This window comes from Epinephelus fuscoguttatus, linkage group LG5 (assembly GCF_011397635.1).
Source record: "Epinephelus fuscoguttatus linkage group LG5, E.fuscoguttatus.final_Chr_v1".
In the NCBI taxonomy this organism is placed as follows: domain Eukaryota; kingdom Metazoa; phylum Chordata; class Actinopteri; order Perciformes; family Serranidae; genus Epinephelus; species Epinephelus fuscoguttatus.
In genome coordinates, this window is record NC_064756.1 from 2087045 (window position 1) to 2105635 (window position 18591).

General features: G+C 40.2%; 2 protein-coding genes across 3 annotated transcripts in view; both read right to left on the reverse strand.

Annotated features, from left to right (window-relative positions):
* Positions 1-474: 474 nt before the first annotated feature.
* Positions 475-9034, reverse strand: LOC125889537 (presenilins-associated rhomboid-like protein, mitochondrial). Of its 2 annotated transcripts, none has more exons than XM_049577611.1 (10): positions 8886-9034; positions 7835-8030; positions 7627-7767; positions 5905-5953; positions 5731-5826; positions 5416-5565; positions 5196-5266; positions 3406-3507; positions 3224-3321; positions 475-1610 (listed from the first exon to the last, which is right to left on the reverse strand). In XM_049577611.1, the coding sequence occupies exons 1-10, from the start codon at positions 8960-8962 to the stop codon at positions 1472-1474; spliced, it is 1119 nt and encodes a 372-aa protein (XP_049433568.1). In that variant the 5' UTR covers positions 8963-9034; the 3' UTR covers positions 475-1471. The 2 variants fall into 2 exon arrangements, with proteins under 2 accessions (XP_049433568.1, XP_049433567.1); XM_049577610.1 differs by having other exon boundaries at positions 7835-8033; positions 8886-9023.
* A 2596-nt stretch (positions 9035-11630) lies between these two features.
* The window catches only part of col4a4 (collagen, type IV, alpha 4), a 59483-nt gene continuing 52522 nt past the window's right edge, over positions 11631-18591 (reverse strand). The window contains exon 47 of the mRNA XM_049577584.1: positions 11631-18574. Coding sequence (XP_049433541.1) covers positions 18317-18574 — 258 coding nt within the window. The 3' untranslated portion in view covers positions 11631-18316. The remainder of the gene's footprint in view (positions 18575-18591) is intronic.

Genomic DNA, 18591 nt, shown 5'->3' on the forward strand with positions numbered 1-18591 from the left:
TGTTTGTCTCTGTGACGGTTTGTGGACTTTAAACTGTCTGTTTATCAAAGTGACTTCATGTTTGCAGGTCAGTTCACTGCTCAGTCTGCAGTTATTAAACTGCTTCAATAAAACAGATCAAAGAGTGTCAACTTAACAGCTGATTAACTAATGATTTAAATAAACCCTGTTTTGTCTGCAACAAAACATTTGCTGTCAAAGTGACTTCATGTTTTCTGTGGTGTCTTTGAGCTCACAGCTCTGACGTGGGCGGGGCTCAGCTGGAGGACGGTTTAAATTGAGTTATTTTTTTAGAAAGCTCCAGATCAGACAGAGAGGACTTTGTCTGTCTTTATGTTGCATCTGAACAACTCAACATCTCAGTGACACTCGGTCCACCCTGAGCACAAAAACACCCAGGCTCAATAAGTGTGTGCAGTTCACTGCAGCCAGGAATGCACAGATTCGCCCATGAAGGAAACAAAACAACTCCAGCACAGTAGGACCGGTTCTGTCTTGAATCTGCACAAACAGCAGAGTCATGGTTCAGAGGATTCAACAGCATCGTTTACAGTTTTATTCAAAAGACACAAACAAACATAAATAAGCAGAAAGAAAGACGAGAACATGTTGGAACAGAGTTGACTTCTTCTTCTCTCTCACACGTGAAGAACTCACTTTAAAAATGTCAGAGAGGGTTGAGGTTCTATTATGGAAGAGTGTTGATGTCACGCCGGAAAAACAAACAAACAAAACCTGAAGTTTCTTGTTATAAAAAGAAACTTCTCTGGTTATAACAATATACTCAGTCTTGTATTATATTTGCAGCAAAGCACCACAGACGTCTCTCTCCCCAGCAACACTTTCACGACATTACAAGATAAATAAGTCGACTGTTCTGACAAGAAAAGTTCCTTGGTATAATATGAAAATGTCTTGTATCTCATGACATGAAAAACATCTTCCTGCTGCTGGTGATTCTGCTTTCAAACACACACGTATGTATCTCATGTGTCCTGAAGCAGAGTGACTCCTCGTATGAACTGGACGCAGTGTTTATCTTATTCAAATGTTGTACACAGACGTCAGGAAACTACGGGATCATTAAAGCTTTGAATTAATTTATTAATCTATGAAAAAGCAAACGATAAATTCAAAGTGTTTGTGAAGCGCTGCCTAAATCTTCCTGGACTTTAATTGGCTGAACGATGAATCCAAATACAATCAGAATCATTGGTTTCTGCTCCGTCTGAGTTCATTTATCTCTAAACAAACAACAGGTAAACAAAAACAATCAAACAGACACAAACAGTTGAAACCTTCACGTCAACTGTTTCTATAAATATGAACCACGACTTCACCTCCAGGTGTCTGTGTGACATCATCACCTGTCCTGGGGAAGCCGAATGGTGCAGCGATCCGGCTTCTGTCTGTACATTTTATACATCTTTACATGTTTATATTTTCCCATCAGCCCCGGCGTCTGAGCGTCCTATGCCACGCCTCCTCCTGCGCCTCCTGCTGCTCCTCCTCCTCCTCGGCCCGGCCCTCCTGTTCTCAGGTTATGCCACAGTTTAACAAACGGCTCTCGGTTCTTCCAGATGAGCTCGTGACCAAACAGGATGTACCAGCTGGAGGAGAGAGGACAGAGAGCATGATGGGAAACTGAGTTCTGCTGTCACACGCAACACCACACGGTGTCTGTCCTGCTTCACAGTGAACATCCTCGAGTTCAGTTCAAATCTGAGGTACTTTTACTTTTCATGACACTTTCTTCTTATAAGAGTTATAAAATCTGATGTTTTATAACAAATAAAACTCCCTGACAGTTTATACGAGTCCATCTGAAACAATCAGACAATTAATTAATCAGAGGACTGACTGTGACAGTGATCAGACTCAGCTCTTCTTCTTCTCCTCTAACGTGTGACCCACAAACCTCCGTCTGCTTATATGAGAGTATTAAAGGGATCATCAATGTTCGCTCTGCAGATCCTTACGACGGCATATTAAGGCTACTGTGAGCAAAACATTTATAAATATGTAAAAATACAGAGCTGAGGGAGGGAGGTAATGTTTCAATATAACAATGTTCAAAATTTCCACAATAAAATTTGTATACTTACAAGATAAAAAAAATATCAGATATTCTCTGGGATTTAAGTTGTTAATTTAAGATTTAAGATTTTAAAAAACACTCACAGATGTTTCTGTGTGTGGCAGCCTTTATGTCCAAGACAAACTTCAGAGTCATTTTAAAATATACCCGAAAATGCCCAAATTTACAATAAAAAAAAAAAACTTGAATATTCTCTGAGATTTTTAAAGTTTTTGTCTTGCAAATTCATGACTAAATAGTCTTTGAGAATGTCATTGTTTTTTTTACCTGCAATGGCTCTAAAATTTCCCACATCAGTGGTAAATTTATTATTAAAATAAAAGTTCCTTGACAACCTTTATGTCCACGACAAATTTCCCTCGGGACAAATAAAGTCATTTTGAATCTTCTTGAAATGTACAAAAAAAAAAAAAAAAAAAAAATCACAAATTTTAAATTAAACAACTGAATATTCTCTGAGATTTTTCAGAGTTTTTGCAGATTCATGACTTTCTAATCTAAGAGAATATCTCAGTTTTTATCTCGTACATTTACGACTTAAAACTTGGAGATTTGGAATTTTTAATCAGAATATTTCCCACCATCCCGCAGCTCTGTATTTGTGTAGTTTGGTTTTATTTGATCTTTTAACCTACAGTGGGGCGAGTAATTAGTGGTATATTAAGTCTTTTAAAACTTCAACAATAGAGCTAAATTATTTCATTAAGTTTTTGCTCCTAGTGTGTGTAAAGACTCTTTCTTTCTTTCTTAAAAAACATGAACATACACATCCATTCATATGATAAGAAAACTCACAAATGTGTTTTCTTTGTGTCCGAGACAAACTTCCCTCAGGACAAGTAAAGTTACCTTGAATCTTCTTGAAAATTACAGTAAAATACTCTTCTGAGATTATAACATTTTTTTCTCGCAAATTCATCACTCAATAATCTCAGAGAATATCCGGTTTTTATTTCATAAATTTGTGGCTTAAATCTGAGTCGTTGTTTGTTTTTTATCAGAATATTACGACACTTCCCGGAGCCGTATTTTCTTACTTCACCTACACTGACCCTGATAATTCCCGCATTAGTGAAGGTGTCAGAGGAAACAAGCGGCTGCTGATTGGTCGAAACAGTGACTCACATTCCAAACAGGGCTCCTCCTAAATGAGCAGCGTGGTCAAAGAACTTCCATCCCAACACCATGCCGGTCGTATCCATGGCGATTATGGCCTTCAGAGCCTGAGGGGAGACAGAGGAGGAGTTTCAGGTGACGGTCAGACAGAGACAGGTGGAGCAGGTGAAAGTGGGCGGAGCTTGTCTTACGTTGCCAGCAGTGAAGGTGAACATGGGCAGGAAGATGATGGACAGTTTGGCTTCTGGCATTTTGGTGCAGACGGCGGCGAGGACGGTCATGATGGCTCCAGACTGAGAACACAGACACACACACAGCTGGTGAGACCACATTAGACCCTGCGCTCACACACGGAGCCACGCCTGAAGGCCTCTTACAGAACACGTCAAACAGTCCAGAGACATTTACAACAGAAAACGTAGGAATGTGTTTTAAAGTGAAAGAGCTTCACAGTTTGTGCGGGAGCGTCTGAATGTTGACCGGTGATGTGTCACAGGTCACAGTATGATGTGCAAAGAACAGGAGCCTGAGGGGAGGAAGTGACGATGTGCGTTAATCGGTCCCTTCAGGATTTCACAGGATAGTTTGCCTTGATAGTGTGCCTTAAATTCCTGATGTCACAGCAGCTTTTCTAAAATGTTGTGACGCATGTTTAACAGTGTTTTAGTCCTGTTTTTGTGATGAAACTGCGGTGGGTGAAAATTGCAAAAACAGTGTTGAGCGTGCATCAACACGCTGAACGCAGCTCTACAATAAAATCACATTTTACCTGTTTTAAACAGTCAAATCTGCGGTAACTGGACGAAATTGCAAAGTTCTGCAGAATTGACGGGGATCGCCTAAATTTGCATTAATTGTTGCGATCCAAACATCCTGAAGAGACTGGTTAACGTAACAATGTTTCCTGTTTCTACGTCAGCTGTTGTGTAAATCCACAGACAGTAAAGCTGCCGTGACATCACCCACTGGTTTGTGGACTCCTGTTTTGTCACTCTGGAGCCAGAAGTGACCGTATTTGGATGAGAGGGTGAAGCTAATGCTAGCTGCTAGCTCAGTTAGCACAAAGCCTTTTCAGCTACAGTTGACTGTGATGATGCTAATGTTCGTTCGTGAAGAGCAGGTTTAAACCCACTGAAACAAAATGTACTTAGCTGAAAAAATGACATCTGACTCCTTAGAGGATCTTTGAGTTTAACTTAACACTCAACGAGATTTTCTCAGGGCAGGAAGATGCTGGACAATCACAGAAACTGTCAGTGTGTCATTCTGTCAGTCAGTCATTCTGTCTGTCCCACGTTTTTCTACTCACTGACGTGGTCAATCTATGTGAAACTGCACATAAACATTGAGAATTAAGGATAGACAGATTTATTTTTCCCTGGCATGATTTACAGACAGGCATCCACGGGCAGCTCTGTGTTGCCGGAAGACCCTGCAGCGCACATGCAGCGAATCCTACTGTGTACAGTAGTTGTTGTTTTATTTATGCTTCAGCTTAAATATTTGTTTATTTTAAAGAGAGACATTGCTGGAAGATTTAAGAGCACTGAACTCTTTTTTTTTAATTTAAATGTATAATAATAATAATAATATTCTACCTGTTCTACCTCAACTTTCCATCTTGTTTTAGTATGTTTTACGGTTCAATAAATGTTTATTATTTTAAACTTGAGACCTGTAATATTTCTTATCTTGTTTTTTGTGCTTTAATTCCTGGAAATGTAGCGACCCTCTGTAACCCTGGTGCCGACCCAGAGTTTGGATCCACTGCAGTAAAACAGGTCTACAAACACAGTGTTTCACTGAAATGAAAGCAGTGATGTCAAACAATATATATATAAAAAAAGATACAAATTTTATATTGAAATTGTGGGGTTTTTTTTTTGTGCTTTAATTCCTGGAAATGTAGCGACCCTCTGTAAAGTAAAACAGGTCTACAAACACAGTGTTTCACTGAAATGAAAGCAGTGATGTCACTTACAGCTCCCAGCGACGGACCGAACCTCCCGGTGGCCGTCTTACACATGTAACTGGCAAACGTGGAAATGACACCTGAAAGACAAACAAACGAAAACTAAAATCAGCGTCAGCGCCAACAATTGAACTCTGTGTTTGATCTGTTTGTCTTCACTGTATGAGCATGAAAACAAATCACTGCCAGTCAGAACAACGTTAAGTGACAGTGTTGTGTGGTGCAGCACCTGCAGAAAGGTAGACGGCCATGAACTGCTCTCTGCCCAGCATGGAGACGGCGCTGGTGGAGAAGCTCCAGAGGACGTACATGTTGGCGGCCATGTGGAAGAAGGAGAAGTGGCTGAAGGTGGAGAGGAGCATCGGAGAGCACAGAGTCCCTGCAGGAGCACAGACGAAGAGGTCAGAGACAGACACAGACTCCCGCGTGACGTGTTGCTGGTTTGATCAGTTTGTCAGCCCAATCTAAAACACGTGGGACCTTGAACGCACCACCCTGAGGACCTGAAACAGCTGTTAGTAACAGTGTGAGCAGACAGACTCACTGGAGGCCGGGTTGGCGGTGAAGTATTTGATCATGGAGCGCTGCAGAGACGGGACTCTCCAACAGCAGAACACGACGGCGTTAGCAGCAATGATCCCTGGGAAAGACAAACAGGCTTATTATATTAACTCTATTAAATTAGACTGATGTAAATGTTTGCTGCAGTTTGTCTCACCTGTGACCGTCTTCTGACCCTCACTCAAGCTGTTCCACCAAATGTTAATCTGAAACACAAACAGCCAATCAGAGCTCAGACTGCAGAACATCAGCAGAATCTGTGAGCACGTCTTTTTACCACATTAACACTCACGCACGTTTCTGTGAGACATTTAAAAACAAGAAGTCTGTCTGCAACCTTCACCTGACACTTTAAAAATCTATATTTGAAAACCACTTACAAAAGAAATTAAGTAAAGTATTCGCAGACTGTCTACGGGCCCTGGACTGAGAACTTCACCAGCGTTTGAAATTACATTTTCTACCAGGGAATATTCAAGGTGGAGACTTTAGAGGGATTAAATAACAGGGTTCTCTCCTCAGGCTGCGTTCAACATGTCACACACAGATAGACAGAAACCTTTCACCACATCACGAGCAGACAGAATGTATTTATATCCCAAATACATACAAAATAAAATACGCCATGTGGTGAGTTAGCAAGCTAACAAGTTAACAATTTAACTGACTTCACTAACTTAAAAATTTGAGCCAACACAGGGGCAAACTGTGCAAACTTAAGTTTACTGAGTTTAAACTAAAATACTTATTTAAAAAAAGATAAGGTGCATGGTTACTATTCAATTAAATGGGCCAATTTTGACCAAAACTCGTCACAAGACCTCATATTTCTAAATCAGTTTATTCACTAAATCAGTTCACTATTAAAAGGTACAATCTTTAAGGAGAAATTTTGTAAAATTCCTAAAATTCCGAAGCTTAACTTCCAAGATATTTATTGAAAACTGGAAAACATAACAGAAATTTACTAAAATTTACTGAAAATTTAGTAATAATTAACACAAAACGTATTTTTAAATTTACTAACAAATTTACTGAAAATTTAGCAGAAATTTACCAACGGTATACTGTAATTTTTTCCCCTAAAAATTTACTAAACTTTACAAGAAATTTGCTAATAATTTACACAAAATTTAGTTTTCAAGAAATTTACTGAAAATTTATATAAAAATTAATTAATTAATATAATATACTAAAAATTATCTGGAAATTTACCAGAAGTTCAATAAAATTCTCTTCAATATGTACAAACAAATTTACTGGAACTTTACCAAAAATTTACATCAAAACTGACTCACAAATTTTATGAAAATTTAGCTGAATTTATGAACAGATTTACTGGGAATTGGGAAGAGGACCAGAAAATTACTAACATTTTGGACCTTTTATAGCTCTAAGCACACTTTTGACTAAAACATACCGTAAGACGTCAGAGTGATTTATTATTTCCAAAACATAAGTTCACTATTAAAAGGAACATTTTTTATGTTGAGACTGTGAAAAGCTCTTTGAATTCCTGAGGAGAACTGCACAGAAATATTTACTGACCCGTCTCAAACCTAATTTCTGCTGATGTTCCTCTGACGCTGTAAATAAAGAAATGACAGAGGAAACGTGTTTTTGTTCTCGTGATGGTGCAATCTGAGAGAACAGATCGTCACAGCTGTGACACACCTGACCAAACTACGAGGACTTAAATTTACTTTTAAAATCAAATCACTGATGTTTTTCTCTGGTGGATCGCGGGACAGTTTCTTCGCACAACACAAAGAGGGATTTCACAGGAGGAAATCTGGACTCGTGTGATCAGAGATCACACTCCTGAAGCTCCTGATCTCCTCCTGAAGCTCTTCAGACTGACGTCAGAGTGATGACTCACCTCTTTGCGAACGTCTCCTCGTTTCTGAGGTCGCAGCTTCTCCAGCCAATCAGCTCTGATCTCGTCGAAGTAGCTCTGGACTCGAGACTTGAGAGACTCGTACTGCCAGATGGCCGCCGAGCCGAAGGAGCAGCCTGTAAACTGACATGGAGTTAACACCTGACAATGACATCGCTGATGACATCATCTACCATCAGACATCACCTACCCCCACGGTGAAGATGAATGGTCTGATGAGCCGGTTGAAAGCCCGGGGCGAGCTGGGCGCCGCCTGCTGCTGCTCCAGTTGGGGTGTCCGGCGTTGGACCGCAGCCTCAGCTCCCAGATCCTCCTCCACCTTCTTGGGTTCTGGTTTCTTGGCAGCTTTCCTGAAGCCACATCTCTGCTGGAGGCTGTGAGGCCACCTGCTGGACAGATGGAGAACTTTAACCACAGAGAACAGATGCCTCGGACTATAGACTGAAAAAGAACTGTAACTATAAACGAAGGACGTCAGTGACAGCGTTCAAGGAGCCAGACTTTGGCGTGCCGATATCATCATGCATCCCTGGTCATTGTAGCAGCGTGTTGTGGTTCCCTGTGAGGTGAGATTAAAGTCACATACTGGAGCTGCTCCTGTTCCAGTTTAGATCCAGTTCAGCACTGAGAGTGAACTAACGTGATACTGGGACAGGACCTGGGGCCTTTCATGAAGCATTACATAGACCTAAAATAAAACAGGCTACTGTGAACACTTGTCACATCATTTGTTTATTAAACATCCCAATAAAAAGAACAAAAACTGTTTCAAATATATTAGTTTAATAAATGCTGACCTCCTCATATTCACACATCAGACTTGATCATATTTTCAGGGTTGTTTGGAGCTGATCTGTAGAGTTTAGCTCACACATACACCAGCACTACTTGTTGTATTATTAATATTACAGAGTGAAAACATGATGTGTGTTTGTGACACAGCTGAAATGTATTTATATCACCGGGTGATGAACACAGAGGCTCAACAGCTGACAGTGTTACTGTTATTAGTTATTATCTTCCGTCTATTTCGAATAAGAGCCGGATAATTACAGGATTAATCTGTTTAAACAGATCAAAACAGAAGCCAGCAGCTCTGTTAGCCTTCAAGCTAACGTTAGCCGCTAACACCCAGTTTAATCTAACTGTCCTTGGGAGCTAACAGAGCTAACTCCGAGCAGCGGGGCTCTGCCTGTCTGTCAGCCGGAACACGCTGCCTCTCTCCGGCTGTGGTCACTGACCTGCCTCCCCTCGCGGAGCCCCGTAAACCATTGTCTCCGGTCAGTCTGAACACAACAGCGCAGCTCCTCCACGCCATGGTGGAGCCCGGTGACCCCGGCCGACCGACCCCGGAAGCTCGTTCACTTCCGGGTCACCGCGGAGCTCCGAGAGCGGAGCTGGGGGACGACAGAGACACCTGGTGGACAGAGACAGACACTGCACCACACATATTTACATGTGTTTTATTTATTCTTTCCGATAATATACAGTACAGGCCAAAAGTTTGGACACACCTTCTCATTCAATATGTTTTCTTTATTTTCATGACTATTTACATTGTAGATTCTCACTGAAGGCATCAAAACTATGAATGAACACATGTGGAGTTATGTACTTAACAAAAAAAGGTGAAATAACTGAAAACATGTTTTATATTCTAGTTTCTTCAAAATAGCCACCCTTTGCTCTGATTACTGCTTTGCACACTCTTGGCATTCTCTCCATGAGCTTCAAGAGGTAGTCACCTGAAATGGTTTTCCAACAGTCTTGAAGGAGTTCCCAGAGGTGTTTAACACTTGTTGGCCCCTTTGCCTTCACTCTGCGGTCCAGCTCACCCCAAACCATCTCCATTGGGTTCAGGTCCGGTGACTGTGGAGGCCAGGTCATCTGCCGCAGCACTCCATCACTCTCCTTCTTGGTCAAATAGCCCTTACACAGCCTGGAGGTGTGTTTGGGGTCATTGTCCTGTTGAAAAATAAATGATCGTCCAACTAAACGCAAACCGGATGGGATGGCATGTCGCTGCAGGATGCTGTGGTAGCCATGCTGGTTCAGTGTGCCTTCAATTTTGAATAAATCCCCAACAGTGTCACCAGCAAAACACCCCCACACCATCACACCTCCTCCTCCATGCTTCACAGTGGGAACCAGGCATGTTCACCTTTTCTGCGTCTCACAAAGACACGGCGGTTGGAACCAAAGATCTCAAATTTGGACTCATCAGACCAAAGCACAGATTTCCACTGGTCTAATGTCCATTCCTTGTGTTTCTTGGCCCAAACAAATCTCTTCTGCTTGTTGCCTCTCCTTAGCAGTGGTTTCCTAGCAGCTATTTGACCATGAAGGCCTGATTCGCACAGTCTCCTCTTAACAGTTGTTCTAGAGATGGGTCTGCTGCTAGAACTCTGTGTGGCATTCATCTGGTCTCTGATCTGAGCTGCTGTTAACTTGCCATTTCTGAGGCTGGTGACTCGGATGAACTTATCCTCAGAAGCAGAGGTGACTCTTGGTCTTCCTTTCCTGGTCGGTCCTCATGTGTGCCAGTTTCGTTGTAGCGCTTGATGGTTTTGCGACTCCACTTGGGGACACATTTAAAGTTTTTGCAATTTTCCGGACTGACTGACCTTCATTTCTTAAAGTAATGATGGCCACTGCTTTTTCTTTAGTTAGCTGATTGGTTCTTGCCATAATATGAATTTTAACAGTTGTCCAATAGGGCTGTCGGCTGTGTATTAACCTGACTTCTGCACAACACAACTGATGGTCCCAACCCCATTGATAAAGCAAGAAATTCCACTAATTAACCCTGATAAGGCACACCTGTGAAGTGGAAACCATTTCAGGTGACTACCTCTTGAAGCTCATGGAGAGAATGCCAAGAGTGTGCAAAGCAGTAATCAGAGCAAAGGGTGGCTATTTTGAAGAAACTAGAATATAAAACATGTTTTCAGTTATTTCTCCTTTTTTTGTTAAGTACATAACTCCACATGTGTTCATTCATAGTTTTGATGCCTTCAGTGACAATCTACAATGTAAATAGTCATGAAAATAAAGAAAACGCATTGAATGAGAAGGTGTGTCCAAACTTTTGGCCTGTACTGTATACATATATATATATATATATATATATATATATATATAATTTTCAGTAATTTCTAGATATTTCCTGTTTCTTTCTTTTTTTGATGTTTTACTCATTTGTTTTTCAGGATATTTGCGGATTTCTTTTCAAATATTTTATTCAAAAAAATGTTTGTCTTTTTCAGGTATTTTCTGTTTCTTCTTTGTTTTATTTATTTACTTTTGGATATTTTACTCATTTGTTTTTCAGGTATTTCTGGATTTCCTTTCAGATACTTCAGTAGTATATTTTATTTATGTTATTTTTCTGTCTTTTTGAAATATTTTCTGTTCCTTTTTATGTGTGTTTTTTTTTTTTTTTTTAAATTTTTGGATATTTTACTCCTTTGTTTTTCAGATATTTGCGAATGTCTTTTTAATTTTGCAGTTAAAAAAAACTCTTTTTCAGATGTTTTCTGTGTTTTTTGTTTTATCTCGTATTTATTTTTCAATATTTTACTTGTTCTGATATTTTCCGGATTTCTTTTCATATATCTGAGTAATATTTTCCAAATAATTTAGAGCTTTTTGTTTCGAATTTTTTATTTCTTTATTTTACTACGAATTTTCAAATATGTTCTTCATTTTTCTCCTTGGAAATATCACTTACTCTACAGCAACTTCTGGAGTAAATTAAATAAATAAATAAAAAGACTCTTGAGGTGAAACTTTGATGCGATTTATTGAAGAGTCGTCCGTCCACAGAGAGTAAAATGTTTCACAAGTGTTAGTGAGAAGTTTCCTCCTACAGAGATTAAAATATCACCGACAGATTTAAATACAATAAAAACATGATGGTGACACAGTGACACCTCCCCCTCCTCAGGTGAGGATGAAGCCCCGCCCACTTTTTATTTCACACCTGATTTCTCATTTCTTTTTTTTTTTTTTTACATCCTTTATTAAAACACTGAGGTGTCTGGTCTTCAGCAATAGACACAGGCCTCATCTCAAAGCATCATGGGAGCTGTAGTTAACGAGGTGCGCACAGATAATAAACTGAATATAAAGGTCAGACTCCTCCATCATGAACACCGTTATGTTTGTGCATTTTGTTTTGTAGGAGGGAGGAAGGGGGCGGGGTTTCACCAAGTCACCGTTTACCAAAATAAAACAAAAACAAACAAATGAAACATCAAATAGCACCAACATTAATTTCAGGCTAAATAAATACTCTGATGACATTTACAGTAAAAATATAAAACGGTGGAGTCCAAACATATTTACAAATCACAGAGAGATAAAACAGAACCAGGAGCAGAACCAGAACCAGGACCAAGACCAGGACCAGGACCAGACGCTTTGACACAACCAGGAATAAAAACTGAACTGAAACTGGACAAAAACACAAAATCTTAAGATATCTCCAAAATATTTTTTCTAAATTAAAGTTTAACAGGAAGTAATTTGTCTTTCAGCAGTTGACCCTGTTTACGTTTTGTGACGGCGACTACGAAGCTTTAGTTAGTTTTGATATGAAAGTATCAGACAGATAAATATTCAAGTCGACTCTAACACACAGACGCCATGACGTGATTTGACTGAACCATGAAGAGAAAAGACAACATCAGTTGCTGGTCCCGGTTCAGCTCCTGGTTCTGTGCCGCAGCTCGTCCGTTCAGATGTTCGACTCACGACACGCTGCTCTCTTTGTTTTTACACTGAAAACTGAAGAACATGAATAAAGAACATGAAGCTGAGCTGAGGGAGAAACTCCGAACGCGTCTGATCTGAAAGAAAACTGGAACAAAAAAAAAAAGCACGTTTCAAGGTTTGATGTCAAATGTATTCACAGCTTCTCACACGATTCTCTCCCTACTTATTAACAAAATACTGACTGACCAATGACACGCAGTCACTGCCTCCCAGCTGACCAATTAAAATGCAGTCGCTGCCTCTCAGCCGACCAATCATAACGTTTCTCAGTGCACTTCTAGTTGTGCAGTGGGCGGGGCTGGAGGCGGGGCTAAAGTTCACTCAGGTGTTCTCTCGTCGTGCTCTCTCATGAGGAGAGAACATCACGTCAACGCCACCAACCGATCAGCTGCTGAATCACAGGATGTGACATCACAGGATATGTGCGATATCAGAGGAAACCTTGTAACCTGGTGTTTATTTTCACAATAAAAGCACTGAAATAAAAGTCATCCAGATGAAACCAGTCTGGTTTACCAACCCAGTCCCAGAAAAAATGTTGGCATTGTACGTTTCTGCAAACAGATATGTGGCATTTGTACATCATCATGTGGCTGATATGATGAAACTTAACATATCAGCAGCGCCGTGGTTGGCGTGGTTACGTTTAGAACAAAAACTATTTGGTAATGCTCAGACAAAAATCACATCGTGGCTTAAAATATGAGCTCGTTCTCACTCCCAACCACAACAACATCAAATAACCCTGTTGTTTTAGTGATCTCGACATTGAACTAGTGACGCACTGAGGCACCCTTTGCAGTGGTATGATACACATCAGGTAGTGGTGATTTTTGACACAGCAGGCGACAGCCCGACAGCTCATGTAGCGCTGCTTTGTCAGTGGACGTCGGCATGAGACACCGACGCAAAGACGCCAAGAGGAACCCTTCGCTGCTGTATGATACACGCCGCCAGCAACTACCGTAAAATGATGAGCGAGAAAGTCCATATTGGGAGGGTGGGAGCGGAGGTGGATGGGTCAAACAAACTCTGGACTTTAACCCAGGAGCCCGTCATTTCCTGTGTGAAACCAAAGGTCAATGGAGTTACTTTAATAACAACATAGTGCGTTAGTATAGCACGCTACGCTAGGGATGTATGCCACACAACAACCCATTCTCAATATGAAGTCGTCAAATATTGTAGTGTGATTTCCGCATCAGACACCAATAAAAAATGGCATACTTTGTCAGCAGTTTGATGCGCCCCTTTCAGATGACATCAGCTCGAGATGCAGCAGGACAAAAACAAAATGTTACGAGCTGCAAAGTCCCTATAGAGTGGGTCCAACAAACACTGGACTTTCACCCAGGAGTCTGCTGTTAGCTTCCTGTTTGAATGTAGAGCCAAACCATGATGTTTATTTCTAAACCTAACCATGTGCGTTTCTTGAACAATGTCATAAACGTGAATACATGTTTTACCAACTTGAGTTTATTTTGAAAAAGACTGTTTGCATCTAATGAGCAGAAACTGTACATTTCCTGTAAAAATGGAAGTTTATTTTGAAAAATCGATGTCCCAAAACGTCAACAACAGACGCCCCGTGGATATCTAGCGCGTCATATGTAGATGTCAAAGTCTACTGACTAAGCTGCGATATTTCAGTGGAGAGTGAGAATATGTTACATATGACATCATGTTCATAACAAACGTATTTATATTAGGTCAAACCATTTTTTTGCTAAATCTCACCGTGGACCTATGTTGTAAGTGTATTCTGAAAAAGGCTGTGTGCATGTAATGAGCAGGTACATTTCCTGTGAAGATGGAAGTATATTTTGAAAAGGCACAGCGCACGTTACAGAAGTAATTTGACACACCATCCCTGAAAGTCCAAAACTGACAGGAGGCTACACAGAGCATCATTTTTTGATCCACTGACAAAATGGCAGTATTTGACGAGTTGGGATGAGGACTTTTTGATTTTTTGTGGCATTGTCCTGCTTGACACACGGCGAGAAACACCCAAGTTTGGGGGCTGAAAAACTGCTGGAAACGCTGCGATGTCTCACTAAAAACAACCATTTTCGTTGATTGTTGGTGTTGAACAGTGGTCTGCAGCTTGGCAGACATCTCTCCTAAGTGTCACACCATCCACCATCCCCTCCACCTCCTTACGACAAAGTCAGCTCATATACTACGTCACTTCAGAAAGCTGATATGATATGTATGAAACATACAAATGTAATGTATCTGTGGTTTGCAGAAATGTACAACACTTCCCTCTGGCGACTGGGATGGGGTTACTGAGCTAATAAAACGTTGACATTTAGATACAAGTTCTTCACCTGACAACAGTGATAAGCGAAATAAATATGACTTTTAAAAAACGTCACATCAGAACTGATTCAAACTGGGGCTGAGCCATGTTTGGAAATGATCAACAGAATTATACCCAACTTAATAACTAGATATGAGCGAGATTTCATTGGTCGGTTTGGTGGTGTTCATACTCTCTTCTACCTAAAAGAGTAAATTCCGTATTTTCAACCTGGTCCTTTTTGTTAAACCAGTAACAGCCCTGAAATCACCATCACTAAACCCACCAGACTCCATTTAAATAAACAGTGATTTTAGTGTGTAAAGAGGCAGCATGTTTACACATCTAACTGGGTGAATTAAGGGTTAATTTTAACCAAACCAGAGCTGGTATAGATGGAACAGTATAAAGACAAACCACTGTGGTTTTTGTGAGTTATAGTTTGTTTCTGTCGACTTTGAATTAAGTGTGTTTTATAATAAAATTACTGTTTATTTAAATGTAGTCTGGTGGGTTTGGTGATGGTGATTTCAGGGCTGTTTCTCATTAAACAAAAAGGACCTTACTCCTAAACACAAAGGTCTGTCTCTGCAAGGATCCTTTCCATAATGTTGTCAGACACTTAAAATAACAATCTGAGCCTGTCAGTGACAAAAACAAACAAATCTAGTGGACGTTATGAGGCAAATGCTCATTAACGTTCTGCACTGCCGACAGCAGCGCTGTTGCTCAATACTGGACCAGTTTAAAAATTGTTGATCCCATTCATCACTTAGTGGCAAAAGAAATAAGGTCTAGATTGAAAAATACTGAAGTTTCTCTTAAAACGAGTTTGCAGAAGCTACACAACTTTTGAATTAATATGTTTGGACAAAATTATCAATAAAAATGTTTCTTTCTGTCACAGTTTGAATTGAAAACAACACGTCTTCAACACGTGGCATATACAGTACATGTTCATTCTAAATACTGAAAAGTTAAGAGCAAATATGAATGAAGAATAAAGAATGGAAAACACGAATCACACCAGCTAAATAATCTGCGTTCAGGACAAAACAAAGAGCTCTTTTACGAGTCATTCACAACTCAAATTATCAATAAACTGATCATAAATCAATAAGTGACCTCAGACCTCACAGTCCCTTCCACTGATTCACCCTTAAACAGGCCATTCTGACATTTTTAACACCTCATTCTGTTTTGTTTTGTCCGTGGATCTTTAACTCACTCTTATGTGTAGATATTTAATATGTCTGACCTTAGCGCCTCCTAATGGTGAAAGGAGACACAACATCAGGATGACTCCACAACAGTGTGACAGTTATCATCGTATGGAGTAGTTTGATCTAATGCAATCAAACTTCAGCAAACACACAACAAGCAACATAGTGAAAAAGGGGATAATCATTAATGGGGTTCCACAGGGTTCAATTATTGGTCCTTTATATTTTTAATTTACAAGCTAATTTAACCTCCTGACACCCCAGCTTTTGTTTGGTATGCATTTCCAAATTCTCCTAGCTACTAGGGACTGGTAAAACCTGCTGAGAATAAAAAATGAAGCATTATCTTTTAACAGCAAGTGGGTTTTTTAAAAACAGTGTCCTCATACATGGATAATGAGTTTATTTTAAATGCTCACAAGTGTGTAACAAATATAAAACTGATTACTTAGGTGTCTGAACATTGTTGTGTTAAAACAAAATTACAATCAATGCAACATTTGTTCAATGTTTTGTAACTCTGTGGGTTAGGGGTCACTGTTCAGGTCTACGACTGACTGAAACTGTTCATTTCAACACCTGAACACAACTGTGTAAAAACAAAATGGCAAATAATGTACTATATCTAAAAGCCTTGTGATTTGTTTCTCTTGTAATGTTGTATGAAATTTCCTTGCGCCATACGAATGTGTTTTTGTCTGTAGGAACAGTCTGTAACACCCAGCTGGCCTGAGAGAAATGCTGCGATAATAAAGTCCCAGTGTCCTCAAATGAGTACTTCCTAATCAACACCGTCTTAGCTTGTTACTGTTGCTAAAGTTGATCAAATTTGATGCCACATCAAACTACAAACTTCATAAAACATAAATAAACAAGTTTAAATCATAAAATTTAATCAGGTTTTGGACCTTGTCCACTTTTGTGTCAGGATCAGCTAGTGCAGACTGACTTGGCAGAGATGGCTGCCATCTTGTTTTTTACATGGATTAGTGTACTGTGCTTTTACTACCACGAGATGGCACAAAGAAGTGTCCACGGATGAGGACAACAGGTCTAAGTTAAGCAGGACAAAGTGTGAGGTGCAGCAATCAAAAATGTGATGTCCTCATTTGAGGACGCAGGGTCACAGGAGGATTTAAGATGCCAATTTATTACCCCAAAAATCTTTAGACCTCTCTTCTGTTAATACTCTCACCCTAAAACAGGAGTCGGACACCTTCACTATCAAAAGAGACATTTTTGGCCAAAATAATAATACTAACAATAAAAATAAATATAAGTCTGAAGCTGCAAAACATATTTTAGCCTAATCCTGACGCTAACATCGCCTGTTAAGTCTAAACCTATCAATATTACAAATAGGTCGACATGAGCATTCATTAATATGTTTTACCACAAGGTGGCGACTCTGCAGGTAGCTATTTAAAATTATTTGGTGCTTTAACTTTGCAGCGGTGGCGATGAAAGCAAACTAATCTGTGTCCACTATTAAATTGGAACCTCTACCGAGCCAAGCTAGAGAGACTTAAGGGAATAAAGGTGCCAGGTCGTAGACGTATGATGCACATTTTAGTTGACAGAAAGTAAAACTTTTTTTTATTCGGTGAATAGGCCACACATTTTCATATTGGAGATTGTAAGAATTTTCAGCCTACAACATTGATGAATGAACAGTAAAATGTTAAAATGTTAAGCCACTGGAGAGGTAAAAAATCAGCACCAACTGGACTCATGCAGGTAAAAATAAAGCTGCTTTACCATGATAGTCATCAAACTTTTCCAAAATACAGCTATTAATGTTAAAATATAGGAGAGTTCACTTTCCTAAGTAAGTAGTTTTGTTAACTGACTGAACAGTGAGCTGTAAACTGAAGCTTTGTTTGACAAATTCACATCAGAAATACATTTTTAAACAGCTAATCTGCTTTTCAAAATTGTGTTTTTAACACGTTTATCTGGAATTTAAATTTGAATGAATCTGAATAAATCCAAATCCCCTCCTCACTCTGTTTTGTCCGGTGGAAATTTTGTTTACAATAAAATCTAAGAAGGTTTTACCTGCTGATCCAAACATGAACACGAGCCCAGTGATCCCACAACTGGTGAGGTTTTATATCTGATCTTTGACATCTGGGTGGAGATCAAACATCCTGACTACAAACTGACATCAGACAACCCCAGTTCATCTGTCTGCTGTGACGTTTGTGCTGCACTTAGTCACTCCTGATGATCTGAACAGGACTGACTGATTGATTGGCAGCGTTATCTTTAACATGATGGTCTCTCCTCACAGAGACAAACAGACGAGTCTCGTCCTGTCCGTCCTCTCAGGCTCTGCAGGAGGAGGAGAAGGAGGAGGTGCTCCCCCTCAACCCCTCATGCAGACGTTGCACCTCCCGATGCTCTCCCTCTGCTGCCAGCCCTCGGTCAGCGTGGTGGAGGAGCTATTGGAGTTGGAGGTGGTCTTCCCCACTCTGGTCAGCCAGAAACTGTAGATGTTGGCGAAGTAGTGGCAGGTTCCTCGAGGCCCCTGACACTCCACGAAGGGCTGGGCCCTGAAGTCTGTCAGACAGCTACCTGATGATGTCAGGGACTGGCCGCCGCCCTCGTCACCTGCACCTGTATGCTGCAACACGCACAGGA

Bases quoted from the DNA above. Each gene is read 5' to 3' on its own strand.
- LOC125889537 (XM_049577610.1), bottom strand. From the start codon at position 8,962: ATGGCGTGGAGGAGCTGCGCTGTTGTGTTCAGACTGACCGGAGACAAT. The intron at 7,768-7,834 runs GTAGGTGATGTC...ACTCCATGTCAG, and splicing joins CATTCATCTTCACCGTGGGG to TTTACAGGCTGCTCCTTCGG. The intron at 3,508-5,195 runs GTAAGTGACATC...CTGTGTTCTCAG, and splicing joins TCGGTCCGTCGCTGGGAGCT to TCTGGAGCCATCATGACCGT.